Source organism: Erpetoichthys calabaricus, chromosome 10 (assembly GCF_900747795.2).
Source record: "Erpetoichthys calabaricus chromosome 10, fErpCal1.3, whole genome shotgun sequence".
Classification (NCBI taxonomy): Eukaryota; Metazoa; Chordata; class Cladistia; order Polypteriformes; family Polypteridae; genus Erpetoichthys; species Erpetoichthys calabaricus.
Genome location: NC_041403.2, coordinates 68,001,107 through 68,016,775, shown reverse-complemented (window position 1 = coordinate 68,016,775; position 15,669 = coordinate 68,001,107). Strand labels below are relative to the sequence as shown.

The following is a 15,669-nucleotide window of genomic DNA, read 5'->3' as shown; positions in this document are numbered from 1 at the left end:
TAGGTAGCCCATGAGCAATCAAGTTTTAACAAGTTTTTATTAAACAACGCGATTTGTGCAATCCTGTATCAAGTGGCCGGATCATCGATACTTGTTCTAACTGATTCCAGTCGTTTTTATCGAAAATAAAAAATATAGAAAATAAAAAATATCGAATTAAAAAATGTTGAAATTTTCATATAAATAAAAAATTAATCTTAGCCCTAGCCTTAACCCCTAAACCAATTTTTTATTTATACTAAAATTTCGACATTTTTCAATTTGATATTTTTTCTTTTCTATATTTTTTATAAAAATGACGGTTACCGTTCTAACTTGCTCAGTACGAATTCTGTCGAATGAGGTAAACGAGTTTGTGCATGTTTGTCTTATTCCTGTCGGTGCGTGCTGTATTTTAATCCTATATAAGACCGCGTAATACTTCTTTTATTTTCATTAGCGTTTTCACACGCAATCATTAGAAAGTTTTTTAAGCTCGATACTTTACTCACGTATTTGTAAAGATAAAACCATGTCGGAAGCAAAAAAGAAGAGACGGCAATACAGTGCAGAATATATTAAATACGGATTTGTTGAAAATCCCACAAATCCATCTTCGCCTATGTGCCTTATTTGTCAAAAAACATTTTCGAATGAAGCGATGAAGCCTTCTAGGCTACAAGATCATTTGAATAAAATGCATCCAGATAAGAAAGAAAAAAATGTGGCCTATTTTCAAGACCTGGAAAAGAAGTACATAGCTCAGCCAACTGTATCAAAACTTTTTTCAGCGGCTTCTAAACAAGACAATGACGGACTTCGAGCCTCGTACAATATCTCTTTGTTAATTGCTCAAACAGGCAAACCACACACTATTGGAGAAGAGTTAATTTTACCGGCAATAAAAGAAGTAATAACTACTGTGCTCCATAAACCAGCGGCAGATATTATTCGAAAAATTCCTTTGAGCAATAGTTCTGTGCAAAGACGAATTGATGAAATGGCTGAAAATATTGAAGACTCATTGTGCAATCATCTGAAGACTAGTCAATTCTCAATTCAGTTGGATGAGTCCACTTTACCAACTAATGAAGCACTATTGTTGTCATATGTGAGGTTTATTAAAGATGAGAAAATATGTCAAGAACTATTATTTGCTAGAAATTTAGAGACAGATACAACCGGAGAAACCATATTTAATACACTGGAAAAGTTTTGTGATGAGAAAGAAATTCCCTTGAAGAATATTATATCAGCTGCTACGGATGACGCTCCGGCTATGACAAGGCGTCACAAAGGCTTCATAGCGTACTTAAAAAATAAAATTCCAGATGTGCTCGCTGTTCATTGCGTCATTCATCGACAACATTTGGTTGCGAGAAGTTTGAGTGAACAGCTGTTTCAATCACTGCAACATGTCATCAAAGCAGTCAATAAAATCCGAAAGAGCTCTTTAAATGACAGATCATTTAATCAGCTTTGTGTTGTTAATGATGAAGATTTCAACCGATTGCTGTTTTACACAGAAGTGCGTTGGCTATCAAGAGGTACTTGTCTGACTCGATTTTATAATCTGTTTGACTCTGTGATAGAGTTCTTGGAAAACAAAGACACAGAATTGCGCAACAACCTCATCACATCAAAGAATGATATTGCGTACTTGACAGACATGTATAAATTGTTTAATGATATCAATCTCCAACTTCAATTTGACGACTTGAACTTGATTAAAACAAAAAATATCGTTGCTGCTTTCGTAGCCAAACTGCTCTTACACAAGAAAAACATCGGCAGACGTGAGTTTCACAATTTCCCTAATTTATCAGCAGTACCCTTCATCAACGACAACTTGCTTGTTTACTGCCAACATTTGGAGAACCTCCACAGTGATTTCAAAGAACGGTTCCAGGACATTTTAAAATTGGAAATACCGGACTAGGTGTTGGATCCTTATTCAAATGTCAACACAGCAGGATCATCCCAGCTTAAGGAAGAACTTATAGAACTGACAACGAACGAGGAAATAAAAATCAAATTCAAAAATGGCTACCAAGAATTTTGGCTACAAAAGCCAATCCCACAATTGTACCCTGGCTTGTGGTCAATTGTTCAACGATTTTTGGTAGCATTCCCATCGTCATATTTGTGTGAACGTGGATTTAGTGCTGTGGCAACGCTGCTAACTAAAAAGAGGAATCGTTTGCATGTTACCGAACGCGGTGACTTACGGCTGTTTTTGAGTAAATTCGAACCTGATATTAACAAACTTGTTAAAAATCATCAGATTCATCCTTCACATTAGATAAGTTTTAAAATTTTAATTGAAATGTTTGTTTTAATTTGAAAAAAATGTCTTTTTAAATATTATAAAGTTGTGTTTTTATTGCTCCCGTTAGTTAGAAAGTCTCATTTAAAATGTAAGTTTGAACTCAGAAACAGGATAAGACACATATGGCACGCTATAATTAAAGTAATGATTGCGGTTGTGATTTTTAAGATGTGGTAAACTTAAAAATTTTGGGGGGCGCTAGAAAATAATTGATTCTCAAAGTGGGCGGTAGACAAAATAAGTTTGAGAACCTCTGATATAAAGTAATAGCTTCTTCATTCTGAATTCCGGTTTAATTAGGTAATTTATTTTTACAGTCATTGCTGGTGCTTTACAACTATTGTCTGGATTTCTTTCTTTATACCCTGATAAATAAAACCAGTCACTTACTTTGAACTGTTCTGGCATCTCTTTAATTCAGAAAAATAAGTTATACATCAACCTACATGTGCTAAAGAAATTCATGACTACAATACACCATATAAAGTCAATTTCTTCTTGTTTTTAGTACCATTATTGTATCTGCAAAGATAACTCAATAAATCACTTAAAACACTCTTTAATTTTAGACAGGTTTGTATTTCTATACTCCCTAATATAGACACCCATCACATCAGTTTTTTTAAGCCAACCTTTCTTTCCAATATAAACAATTTTCAGTACTTTATATTATACCCAAACCAGACCCTTGATTAAGTCAGTCTCTGGTGTTATAAAAATGTCAAATATACGTGCAGAAAGACAGACACTTTCAGTTCAATATTTTCAATACCTATAAGGGTTAATCACTACTTGCATGCGTACTAAACAAAACAGACGAATTAAAAAAAAAAAAAAAAAAAAGTTTCCAGAAAGTAAAAGAAGTGAGAATTAACTGCCAGGGGGATTACAACTAGATATAAGATATAATACAGAACTGAGAAACAACTGTGTCCTTGCTATTATGGAGGAAGGTGAGAAACTACATGGAACTACAAACCCATGTTGAATATACTAGATGTCTGATGTTTTTTTGTTGCATATGTATCCCAATCTAGACCATCACATTGCTGGGTAACTTCAGTGCTCACATCTGGAATAAAAAGTTGTCACTAAATTTATATGCTAAGCTCAGATTGTGCATAACAAACATCATGTTCAAACACAATGTTCTTAAGTGTACCGGGTACCAGAGTACCTTAGGCTGAAGGTTATAGACTGACTTTATGCTTGTTTCATTTGACCTGAGGCCATATGTTTTGACACTTGAGTGAAGAGGGGGTAGAGATGTCAGCAGATCACCAATTGGTAGTAAGTTGGATTCACAGTGAGGAGAGTAGGCCCAATAAACCGGGGAAGCCTAGGCAAGCAGTTAGAATGTTGTAGGAATGTCTGCCTGCTTCCACTCATGATGTGTTGAACTCATACTTCCAAAAGAATATCTCTGTACAGAGTGGGGTCGAAGACACCAAGTCCAAATGGACCTGGGTTCAAAACCAGAAACGTGGAAGAGACTGTGGTCTTACAGCAGTCGGGGCATCTCAAGGCGGACACCCTTAGACCTGATGGTAGACAGACTGAAGAAGGTGGCTTTTAGAAAAATGCTCTCTATGGATTCTCCTGACTTGGTTGAGAAATACTGACAAGCTAAGACGACTCTTGCAGAAATGGTTGGAAAGGCCATGGAGATATAGTATCAGACCTCAAGGCTGTTCTGGAAAACTGGTCAATGCCTCAGAAGGGGAAGGTATGACCTTGCCCAAGACTGCATTAAGCAGGGAAGGAGAACTGCTCATATCCTTTGGGGAAATTGTTATGCAGTGAAAGGAAAACTTTGAGGAACTCCTCAAACTTGTGGACATAGCATGGTAAATGCGTGTATTTAATGTCTCATGGAATGTGGGCAATGTACCCTTGGACTGGAAGACTGATGTGATGGTCCCTGTATTTAGGAAAGGTATCCTGAGGGTGTATTCCAACTATAGAGGAATTGCATCTGGTAGCCTCCCAGGCAAGGCCTATGCCAAGGTGCTGGAGGGGAGACTCCATCTGATACATAAGTCACTGACAGACTGAGGAGATCGTTTCTCCCCCACACTATGCGACACTCCAATTCCACCCCCTTGGGGGGGGGGGGGGGTAAACATTAACATTATACAAAGTTATTGTCTGTTTTACCTGCATTTTTATCACTCTTTAATTTAATATTGTTTTTATCAGTATGCTGCTGATGGAGTATGTGAATTTCCCCTTGGGATTAATAAAGTATCTATCTATCTAAGTCTATGATACTGGGGGAACAATGTGGTTTCCGTCCTACGTGTGGAACAGCTGAACAGCTCTTCTCCCTGGCACAGTTTCTGGAGGTTGTGCAGGAGTATGATAATCCATTTTACACGTGTTTGGTAAATTTGGAAAAAGTACATGACAGTCTCCTTCAGGATGTGTTATAGTGTGAAGCAGCAGGGATGAGGATCAGCAACTATAAGTCTGAGGTAATGGTTCTCTCTTGGAAAAGACTAAATTGCTCACTCAAGGTTGGTTGTGCCTTTAGTGGAGAAGGTCAAGTATCTCAGGATCTTGTTCACGAGTGATTTGAGAAAAAAAACAAGATCAAAATGCGGACTGGAGTAGCAGTAGGTGTTCTGCAGTCGCTGTATTAGTCCATGGTGTTAAAGCAGGAGTGGAGTCTAAAGACAAAGCCCTCACCTAGCTCAAGAAATATGGGTAATCAACGGCAGAGATTAGGTTTTTTTCGCAGTGCTGCTGGAATGACACTCAATGACAGGGTGAGAAGCTCAAACATTCAGGACAGACTCAGGGTAGAGTTGCCAGCTTAGGTGTTCTGGGCATGCTGTAAGGATTCCACCCTAGTACATCCACCTGGCGCTGCTCTTGGCACATCCCATTGGGAAGAGACCATATGGCAAACCCAACACACACTGGCCTGGGAACACCTAGGAATTTCCCAGGAAGAGCTGAAATCCATAGTGGTGGACAGGGAAGTCAGGGCAGACCTGCCTGGCCTGTTTCTGCGGTGATCCCCGCCAGAATATTTTCAGATGATGAGATGACATGAGATGTACCACATGGTAGATTTCCTTATCACCTACTGATTTACAGCAATTGTTTGTAAAATACATATTTTCCCTACTATATGCAGTAGCTAAATTTATGTAAAACTATCCCAAAAGTAAGTTAATAAAAACAGTACAATAACAGAGCTGGATTGAATTTTTTGCTCACAATATGAACTGAACCATCAGTTAATAGTTTCCAGTTGAACTTGTCACCTACTACTTCATAGTACATTGTTAGAAAAAAAATATAGTACAATTTAACTGACTGAAACAAAACTAAGAAAATGAAACAGTACACAAAAAATCCAAAAGGAACTCTCAATTTCTTTACCGCTTCAGAAGAGCTGGAAGATAAACATCTCTTTTTCTCCTTACGCTTCTTCTTCTTAGACATAATTAACTAATGTAACCTATATGAAGAAGTAAATAAAACATTTTATCTAAAAAGAACGTAACATCCCAGGCTGTGTTACACATAAGTTTACTACAAAGACCTAATACAATATTGCACATATCATCTTTATTAAGCTCTCCCATTTTATTAAATAATGCTCATTGAGAAAGGTAAAGCACAAAAATAACATGTAACCTTTGAAACTAATTACATAAGTGTACTGTAATGCTAGGCAAGAAATATACTTGTCTTATTTTTCTTTACTGTAAACACAGAGAAAAATTTCCACTAGTATTATTATCTGTATATTAGAAGCACCACCCTATAGCAACAAACCAGGGGTATGTTATACATATAGATTCTTTCTAAAATGCATGCTGAGAGTCACTATCTTAATGTGTACAAACAGTAAATGTACCAAACTGACCTTTATAAAGCTGAAAAGTAATTTCCAAATCAAATTTGTTCCAGTGGTAGGATTGGAAGGGACATCCCAGCTATCTGCCTTCTTTTTCCATGCATAGGGTTGAGGAATCTGGAGGCCAAGGTTCACTGTAGCTTATATCACTAACTCTCCTCTTATCTTCAATGAAAAGACTAAGTGAACACCCGCATATATCCACTTGAACCTGTGAGACTAGAAAATTTTAAAAGAGACCAGACAAAACTTAATGTTAAAAAAAGTTCTTATTTATTTAAGCATAAAACAAATCACAAAAATATTAAATAAATGCAATGCAAAGTATAATAATCTATCTTCCTTTCTATCCAATGTATAGCATTCATAATACAGTTAATAAATAATAAAGAAAAAAGGTCTTTTATTCCAACAGCGCTGATACTTAAATTCTGCCCTTCTCTTCTGTCTGAAGAAAATCAAATCATAACTTAATCAATCCTTCAAACTTTAGTAATCAGATCCTGCACAAAACATGTAATTTTTTTTCAGTTTTTAAAAACCATAAGCATTTAAAAAGGTATTCAGTTCTGGAGTAGCTACAGTCATGGCCAAAATTATCGGCACCCCTGGAATTTTCCCAAAAAATTGTTGCAATTACAAATGCTTTGGTATAAACATGTTTATTTCCTTTATGTGCATTGGAACAACACAAAAAAACAGAGAAAAAAGCCAAATATGACATCATTTCACACAAAACTCAAAAACCAGGCTGGACAAAATTATTGGCACCCTCAACTTAATATTTGGTTGCACACCCTTTAGAAAAAATAACTGAAATCAAGTGCTTCCTATAACCATCAACAAGCTTGTTACACCACTCAACTGGAATTTCCGACCACTCTTCTTTTGCAAACTGCTCAAGGTCTCTCAGATTTGAAGGGCGCCTTCTCCCAACAACAATTTTGAGATCTCTCCATAAGTGTTCAATCGGATTTAGATCCGGACTCATTGCTGGCCACTTCAGAGCTCTCCAGCGCTTTGTCTTCAACCATTTCTGGGTGCTTTTAGAGGTATGTTTGGGGTCATTGTCCTGCTGGAACACCCATGACCTCTGATGCAGACCAAGCTTTCTGACACTGGGCCCTACATTGCACCCAAATATCTTTTGGTAGTCTTCAGATTTCATGATGCCTTGCACACAGTCAAGGCATCCAGTGCGAGAGGCAGCAAAACATCCCCAAAACATCTTAGAACCTCCACCATGTTTGACTGTAGGTACTGTGTTCTTTTCTTCATAGGCCTCATTCCGTTTTCTGTAAACAGTGGAATGATGAGCTTTACCAAAAAGCTCTACCTTGGTCTCATCTGTCCACAAGACGTTTGCCCAGAAGGACTTTGGCTTCCTCAAGTACATTTTGGCAAGCTCCAGTCTGGCTTTTTTATGTTTCTGTGTCAGCAGTGGGGTCCTCCTGGCTCTCCTGCCATAGCATTTCATTTCGTTCAGATGTCGACGGATAGTTCGAGCTGACACTGTTGCACCCTGAGTCTGCAGAACAGCTTGAATATGTTTTGAAGTTGATTTAGGCTGTTTAGCCACCATTCGGACTATCCTTCGTTGCAGTCTTTTATCAATTTATTTATTTATTAATAAAATATCTATCTATCTATCTAGCTATCTATCTTGGGTGCATGCATGATGAAAAATGTTGGATTGGTGTGATTCATGACAAGAGTGAAGAAGAATTAGACATCCTGATATGTTTCATGCACCCAAACTATCCTGCATAGTCTTTCAATTGGCCACCTAGAGACGATATTTGTTGGTTGCCATTACAGTGTGTCATCGCACTGCTTAGTGAACCAACAACTGTCAGTGGAAGACAGTACCATCTTGATCTCAAAGCCAAAGATGCCCTACACTCTGCACTTCAGTTGAAGCAGAAACAGAAATGAAATGGGTCACATTCTTGTGTTGCAATACCAAAATGTTACCATTTCATTACAATCAGTGCTGCACTTAATGATAAATCAAGCAGCTGTTGTTCATGTGTTGTGCTTAATGTGCCTTTCCATTAATCCTATACCCAAAGTAGTGATGAAAAACTTGATGATTATCATTACTGACAAATGGTGAATGTAACCAATGTTTGGAATGGAAAATAAAAAAATGAAAGATTCACATAAAAAAGTAAGATTTGTTTTTTGAGAAAGAAGGGACCATGTAGGATACAGGAAAAATCATTTTAAAAATGTCTGGACATTCCCACAGTGCATTAAGCTGGTCTGAATATTAGACCCCTAATGATTTTTCACATTTGAGAGGTCTGCTGGTCAAACCCTGATGCAGTTTCTTGTTTGTTTGTTTATAACCTTTTGAAAATCCCTGTGTTAGTATCTACACATGGAAACAAATTAGCAGGCTGAAAGACACAAAATACTTTTTTCCAGGTCTGCTCTTACCAAGTGGTGTCATCTGGACCAAGCATGTTCTTTAGGTACCAAAATGCAAAATTTGAGCCTGCTAGATGCTTTAAGTTCTTGAGATATGGCCTTGTGAAACTGACGAAAAAATAAAGCGGTGTCAAATTTGATACCCCTCTCCCCTCACAAAATTGGCTGTATCTTCAAAAGTATTGATCTTACATCAAAATAACTTTACAGGATGTCTCCTGGATAATATGAGTAAACTTTACAAATTTTTCAGAAATTTTTGACGCCGAAGTACATGGGATTTCTTGAAAATTGGTTGATTTGACATGGAATGACTCTTAAGTATTTAGACAGTGAAAAATTTCAAAATTTTGGCTCTGTACTCCACCCCAATGGATTTGAAACAAAGCAATCATTATGTGATTGAAGTGTAGACTTTCAGCTTTAATTTCATATATTAAAGCTTTCGTATGAGCCATTTAGGAAGACAGTCATTTTTCTGCAAAGCACCCCTATTTCCAGGGGTTTAAAAGTATACAGTAATCCCTCCTCCATCGCGGGGGTTGCGTTCCAGAGCCACCCGCGAAATAGGAAAATCCGCGAAGTAGAAACCATATGTTTATATGGTTATTTTTAGAATGTCATGCTTGGGTCACAGATTTGCGCAGAAACACAGGAGGTTGTAGAGAGACAGGAACGTTATTCAAACACTGCAAACAAACATTTGTCTCTTTTTCAAAAGTTTAAACTGTGCTCCATGACAAGACAGAGATGACAGTTCTGTCTCACAATTAAAAGAATGCAAACATATCTTCCTTTTCAAAGGAGTGCAAAGCAAGCAGTCAAAAAAAAAAAATCAATAGGGCTTTTTGGCTTTTAAGTATGCGAAGCACCGCCGGTACAAAGCTGTTGAAGGCGGCAGCTCACACCCCCTCTGTCAGGAGCAGAGAGAGAGTTAGAGAGAGAGATAAAAAATCAATACGTGCCCTTTGAGCTTTTAAGTATGCGAAGCTCCGTGCAGCATGTCCTTCAGGAAGCAGCTGCACACAGCCCCCCTGCTCACACCCCCCTACCTCAGCGCAAGAGAGAGAGAGAGAGAGAGAGAGAGAGAGAGAGAGAGAGAGAGAGAAAGTAAGTTGGGTAGCTTCTCAGCCATCTGCCAATAGCGTCCCTTGTATGAAATCAACTGGGCAAACCAACTGAGGAAGCATGTACCAGAAATTAAAAGACCCATTGTCCGCAGAAACCCGCGAAGCAGCGAAAAATCCGCAATATATATTTAAATATGCTTACATATAAAATCCGCGATGGAGTGAAGCCGCGAAAGGCAAAGCGCGATATAGCGAGGGATCACTGTATAGACATTTGACAAACAAGCTGTTCCATACCCAAGTGGCAGCAGTCCCCTCATTACTTCATTAACTATTAAGCAGGTAAAAGATCTGGAATTGTTTCCAAGTGTGGAATTTGCATATGGAAGCGATCATTGTGAACTCTCAATATGAGGTCCAAAGAGCTGTCCATGCAAGTAAAAACAGTCCATCATTAGGCTGAGGGATCAAAACAAATCCTTTAGAGAGATAGCAGAAACTGATAAACCACAGAAGACAGCTGTGCTAGATGATTGCAGAATTCTGTCTTTGGTGAAGAACCTGTTCATAACATTTAGCCAAACCAAGAACACTCTCCAGGAGGTAGATCCATCATTGCCAAAGGGCACAATCAAGAGATAAAGTCAGTCACTCATGTTTACTGATGATATGACTGCTGGCAGAAGTAGGAGGATGAATTCTAAAGTATAGTATATAGGGCTATACTGTCTGCTCAGAGCCAGCTGACGCTTCACAGTACAGATGGACAATAAATAAGCCAACACATATTGTGAAAGCAAACCAAGTATTTTTCAAAGTAAAGAAGTGGAATATTCCTCAATGGCCAAATCAATCAACAGATCTCAACCGAATTGTTCATGCATTTCACTTGCTGAAGACAAAACTGATGGCAGAAAGTCCAAGCAACAAGCAGCAACTGAACACAGCTGCAGCAAAGAACTGGCAAAGTATCACAACAGTGGAAACCCAGCACTCAGAGATGGGCATGGGTTCCACACTTCGGGCAGTCATTGACTGTAAAGGATTTTCAACCAAATATTGAAAATGATCATTATATTTATGAGTATGTTAGTTTGTCCAAACACTTCTCAGCCCATGAAAATAAATGGGGACCATATATAAAAATGTCTGTCTTTCCTAAACAGCTCATACAATACTTTTGTTAAAGCCCTTGAATTAAAGATGCAAGTCTATACTTCAATTACATCTTGTTTCCTTTGTTTCAAATCCATTATGGTGGTGTACAGAGCCAAAAATTATGAAAATTGTGTCACTGTCGAATACTTATGGACTTGACTGTATGTCACCTGACCTCAATCCTATTCAGCACTTTTGGGGAATTCTGAAGAAACAAGTTCCACAGTATTCCCTAACAAAGACCAAGGAACTCAAGGAGGTCATTCTTCAGGAGTGGAACAGGATAGACTTGACAATAAGTCATTAATTTGTACACTTAATGCCAAAAAGGAGCACTGCAATACTAAAACGTAATGGTGTACATACTAAGTGCTAAAATATAGGATGTTCATTGAGTTTAACCAAGATACTTATTTTGCCACCCTTGATTTAAGCAATGTTGCCTAATTTACTTATTTGCAGATATTGACAGCATATCATTCTTTGTTGTTCTTAAGTATATGTTTACTAATAAATGTAAAAAGTTATCTTTCCATGAGGGCAGCGCTATGCTGCCTATGGTAATAAGTTTTTATTTTTATTTTACTTTTTTTTATTAATTTTATTGTAATCATTCCATACAAATAGATCAATTTTTACAAAAAATAGGATTGAAAACAAATCAAACCCCATCCCTGAGAAGGAGAGCATGGCCAAAGGAGTAATACTTTAGGCTTGTAAACATGCCTAAATTGTTGAGTTTAATAGGGCAAAAAAGATAAATGGAGAAGGAAAAGAAATGCGGAAATAATTATTTCTTCTTATTCTAAAACATTATTGATTAAATCCTACCAGGTTTTGAAAAAATTCTGTACAGATCCCTTAACTGAGAATTAAATTTTTTCCAATTTCAAATAATATAAAACATTGGTTTCCCACTGACTTATTAGAGGAGAGTTAGGATTCTTCCAATTTAACAAAATCAGTCTGCGTTCCAAAAGTGTAGTGAATGCAATCACAGTTTGCTTGTTCTTAGCCATTTCAAATCCATCTGGAAGAACATCAAACACAGCTATTAGTGGGTTAGGAGGGATTGTGACACAAAGGCTGTCTGAAAGGCACTTAAACATTTTGGTCCAAAATGATGTTAATTTGGTGCATGCCCAAAACATGTGACCCAGTGAGGCAGGAGCTTGGTTGCAGCGTTCGCAGGTTGGATCTTGCTCTGGAAACATTTTGGACAGTTTTAAGCGAGACAGATGAGCTCAATATATAATTTTGAGTTGAATAATTCTATGCTTTGCGCATATGGAGCTCAAGTGAATTCTCTGCATTGCTACCTTCCACTCCTTTTCTGATATATTAAATAAGAGATCTTTTTCCCATTGTCCTCTTGGATCTTTAAAAGGAAGGGACTCTAATAAAATTTTATAAATTGCCTAAATGGTGTCTAAGTCCTCGAGGTTGAGCAGTATTTTTTTCTAGCATGGTGGAGGGTACGAGATGAGGAAAATCGGGCAGGTTCTGTTTGACAAAGTTTCTAATTTAAAGATAGTGAAAAAAATGTGAAGCTGGAAGGTTAAATTTGGAATGTAATTGTTCAAAGGATGCAAAGATGTTGTCTATATAAAGATCTCTGAGCAATTTAATCCCAAATCTTTTCCAGATATTAAAAACTGGATATGTTTGCGAGGGTTGAAAAAGGTGGTTCTCTTGCAGGGGTGCCATAAATAGAAGATTTTCCATCTTAAATTGCTTTCTAATTTGGTTCCATGTTCTGAGTGAGTGAAGCACAATTGGGTTATTAGTATATTTGCAATAACTTGCATTTATTGGAGCGCAGAGCAGGGAATATAAAGAAGTACTGCAGGATTTTACTTCTATTGCGGACCAGGCCTGTGTATGTTCATTTGTTTGTGTCCAGGTTTTTATGGCTTATATGTTTGCTTCCCAGTAATAAAACTGAAAATTAGGTAGAGCCATGCCACCTTCTGCCTGAGGTCTTTGTAGGGTCGCTCTTCAGATACGAGAATGTTTTGAGTTCCAAATAAATTAGGTTATGGTTGAATCTAATTGCTTAAAAAAATATTTATTGATATATATTGGGATGTTTTGAAATAAAAAAAAAAAGAAGCTTAGGAAGGATATTCATCTTAACACCGTTAATTCTTCCGGCTAGAGTGAGATGAAGGGTTGACCATCTGTGCAAGTCTTGCTTAATTTTTTCCATACAGACGGCGAAATTTTGTTGATAAAGAGCTTTATGTTTACTTGTGATATTTACCCCTAGGTATTTAAACTGATCTGCTATGGTAAAAGGTAGGGTGCCCAATCTGATATTATATGCTTGTGAATTCACTGGCAAGAGTATACTTTTATTCAAATTAATTCTGAGACAAGAAATCTTTTGAAAATCTGAAAGTGCCGTTAAAACTGCAGGCACAGTGTTTTCTGGGTCTGAAATATATAAGACCATATCATCTGCATATAGAGAAATTTTCTGTTCCAGTCCTTCTCAGATAATCCCCTTTATCTGATAAGAATTTCGTCAGTGGACCGCCAGTGGTTCAATGGCGATTGCAAACAGTAGAACAGTAGTGGTGACAAAGTGCATCCTTGTCTGGTGCCACGTTCTAGTTTAAAGTAGTCTGAACAGATGTTGTTAATAGAGACTGAGGCTTCTGGACTGGTATATAGTAGTTTGATCCATGCACAAATATTCAGGCCAAACCCAAATTTCTCCAATGTAGTAAAAAGGTAGTTCCATTCAATCATATCAAATGCTTTTTCTGCATCCAATGATAAAATCATCTCTGGGGTGTTTGACTTTGCTGGTGAATATATTACATTAAACAGGCACTGAAGATTGGAAGATAAATGTCAGCCTTTAATAAATCCAGTTAGATCCTGTGATATTACCGAAGGCAGCACTTTCTCCATCCTTCTAGCTATGATTTTTGAGAGTATCTTAACATCATTATTCAGAAGTGAAATTGGTCTGTATGTTGCACATTGTAACAAGTCCTTTTTTTGTTTAGGAAAGACGGTGATTAATGCTTGATGAAAAGTTTGAGGTAGAATTTGATTGTCTCTAGCTTCTGTACATGTTGCCAATAAGAGGGGAGCTAACTGAGTGCAGAATTTCTTATAAAATTCTATAGGGTAGCCATCACGGCCTGCTGATTTCGTGCCTTGAAGTGACTTTATAGCATCTAGTAATTCTGATAGGGTCAGAGGTTTATCCAGTTTCTCAGCACTAAAAGTATCTATTTGTGGTATCTGTAATGTATCCAGAAATGCATTAGATTGTGTGTTGTCTTCTTTAAACTCAGTAGAATATAAGGTTTTATAGTAGTCTCTAAATGTTTGCATTATATTTTTATGGTCAATGATTTCATCTCCATTAGTGTTAGTGATTACTGGGATTGCATTGCGAACTTCTTGCTTGTGGATTTGTTGAGCTAAAAGCTTATTAGCTTTCTCTCCATGTTTGCAGTAATGATGTTTTGATTTATAAATAAGTTGTTCAGTTTCTTTAGTTGTCAAGATGTTGAGTTCTGTATGCAGAGCCTGCCTTTTCCTATGAAGAGTCTCACTTGGACGCCTGGCTTGTTCTTCATATATTCTAGTAATTTCGCTTCTTAGCTCTGACACTTTCTTGGTTTCTAATTTATTTCTGTGGGAAAGATATGAAATAATCTGTCCTCTTAAGAAGGTTTTTGAGTTTCGCAGAGTGTTCCTGTAGAGACCTCTGAGGGTGTGTTTGTCTCTAGGAAGAAGCTAATTTGTTTGGATATAAATTCTGTACAGTTCTCGTCTGTTAATAGAAGTGGGTTAAGGCAGGCATGTCAAACTCATTACCATTGGTGGGCCGCTTCGACTGCCATACGTGCGTCAGCGGGCCGTACTGTAACAAATACTATTATACTATTATACAAAGTTACTGTAGCTTTCTTTACAATACTGAAAACTTTAAAAAATGTAACACTTAAAAGTTTAAAGAAAAGCAATTCATTTCCATGCAGTCTGCATACAACAGTGTAGAATTAGAGTCTTAACCTCTTAGCTAGGTCCTTATTATATAACTAGGCTCACCCTCCTTTTAAGGCGACCGACTTTTATCCTCAATTTGTGTGCGCTCCATGTGTACATCAGGCATTTAAGTGTAGGGAATAAGAACATCAAAGTGCCCATTCATAACATCTCCCAAAAACCTAAGTTTTTTTATCCCCTCGAGTGCCTGTCCAAACTTGGAGTGTAAGACTCCATAATAATATACTTGAAACTCATAGGGGAACAACTCTCCCGCTGCCATTAGCTCAGAAATGGTACCATAAGTTTGAGACTTTGACATTTCAGTGAGATACTGAAGCTCATTTGTATAAGAGATTCCTGACGGCATCATTGTAAATGGCTGAAACCTTGACCAATTACTTAAAACATGTCGTACAATGTCAGCCCGAATCTGTACCGCTAAAGACGGAGTTTCATGCACTAAATAAGCTATAGATGAGAATAAGCAAGCACCATCTCCCCTGATATTTACTACGCAGTGAGGCATTTGTACTCCATCAACATTAATTATTTCCAGAGACATAATTTTGTCTATTTTTCCAGCGCATCGCACACAAAAGCAAGGAAACAATGGAAGCACCAGAACTCTGCTCACATCGCGTCGCTTCGTACCGCAAGCCTTAAGTCTGTGATAAGCGGAATACCACTACGCTTTGCACTCACGGGACGGAAGGACAATCCCGACCGCTTTTATATACAGTGGTGTGAAAAACTATTTGCCCCCTTCCTGATTTCTTATTCTTTTGCATGTTTGTCACACAAAATTTTTCTGATCA

General features: G+C 37.5%; 1 protein-coding gene across 2 annotated transcripts in view; it reads right to left on the bottom strand.

Annotated features, from left to right (window-relative positions):
• The window catches only part of swt1 (SWT1 RNA endoribonuclease homolog), a 73,908-nt gene extending 67,504 nt beyond the window's left edge, over window positions 1-6,404 (bottom strand). Inside the window, exons 1-2 of one of the 2 annotated variants that reach the window (XR_007936116.1) lie at window positions 6,189-6,404; window positions 5,699-5,777 (exon numbers count right to left, since the gene is read on the bottom strand). Coding sequence is in view for 1 of the 2 variants with exons in the window: in XM_028811370.2 (XP_028667203.1) it covers window positions 5,699-5,761 (63 nt within the window). In the remaining variant the exon portion in view is untranslated. The remainder of the gene's footprint in view (window positions 1-5,698; window positions 5,778-6,188) is intronic. The other variant, XM_028811370.2, reaches the window with a different exon arrangement.
• Between the last annotated feature and the right edge of the window lie 9,265 nt (window positions 6,405-15,669).